This window comes from Gavialis gangeticus, unplaced genomic scaffold (genome assembly GCF_001723915.1).
Source record: "Gavialis gangeticus isolate Ggan-Ray unplaced genomic scaffold, GavGan_comp1, whole genome shotgun sequence".
NCBI lineage: Eukaryota > Metazoa > Chordata > Crocodylia > Gavialidae > Gavialis > Gavialis gangeticus.
Window position 1 is genome coordinate 48987491 of NW_017728998.1, and position 1008 is coordinate 48988498.

At 44.4% G+C, this 1008-nt stretch overlaps 1 protein-coding gene across 5 annotated transcripts in view; it reads right to left on the reverse strand.

Annotated features, from left to right (window-relative positions):
* The window catches only part of CNGB1 (cyclic nucleotide gated channel beta 1), a 158407-nt gene that overhangs the window by 106749 nt on the left and 50650 nt on the right, over nt 1-1008 (reverse strand). For all 5 annotated transcript variants that reach the window (XM_019505900.1, XM_019505901.1, XM_019505902.1 and 2 more), the window contains one exon: nt 444-597. In XM_019505900.1, coding sequence (XP_019361445.1) covers nt 444-597 — 154 coding nt within the window. The remainder of the gene's footprint in view (nt 1-443; nt 598-1008) is intronic.

Here is a 1008-nt window from a genome sequence, read left to right on the forward strand (position 1 = left end):
CCAATCTGTGCTCCCTGACAAGAAATGAATCCTCCTATCTACTGTTTACACTCTGAAGAGAACATCTATTAACAAGGAGGTTCCAGCAATGCTGAGTCACAACTTTGCAACATGTAAAGTGTCTCCCTTGTTAAGAGCGTCCCACCAAGCAACTACAAGGAAACATACCCTTGCATGCCAAGAGCAATGGAAAGGACCAGAGGCTCAGAGCATTAAGGAACCTAAGTATCCAAGAAACCTTTTTTTTCTTTTTTTTCTTTTTTTTGGGGGGGGGGCGGGCAGGGAATATATATATACATTCATACATACATACACACACATATCTATATCTATATCTATATATACACACACATATCTATATAGTTATAGTTATACAGTGTCTTGCATAAGCTTTCTTTCACACACCTTAAACCAAATCTACAGGAACCAAGGAGCTGCATTACCTACTACCATCACCGCCTAGAGCCCAAGGGAAAAAAGAGACTCCAAGCCCCAGCTGGCTAGCTGCAGTTGCCTCTTGTGTAGTTAGAGATTCACTGGCACTCTCTTTTGGTGGGGGCTCCAGCTTCGGTTCCGGTTTAGGCTCCAGCTTTGGTTCTTCACAGAGAGAGAGAGAGAGAGACATAGAGAGAGAGAGACAGAGAGAGAGAAGAAAAGCAGCAGAGTTAGTTTAATTTTAAACAGCAGCTCTAAAGGCCTTTAAGGGCAAAGCTCTGTGGGTAAAAGTCTTCTTTATGCTGAGGGTCAGAGCCAAGGGATTCATCAGAGCTACAAAGTCTCTTGTGAGGGTGTAAATGGTATTAAGATGGTATAGTCACAGGCCCATACCCAGCAGAGGGGAGAACTTTTCCCTAATCCCAGCTCTGCTGTGGCAGGAAACTGCAAGAAAAGAAAAGTGAGCCAAATAGCAAAAGAGCCCCAGCTGCAACCAGCACCAACCACGCTGCTTGGTCAGGACAAGGAGTTATAAAACCAACACCATGAACCAGGCCCAAACCATGCCACCAA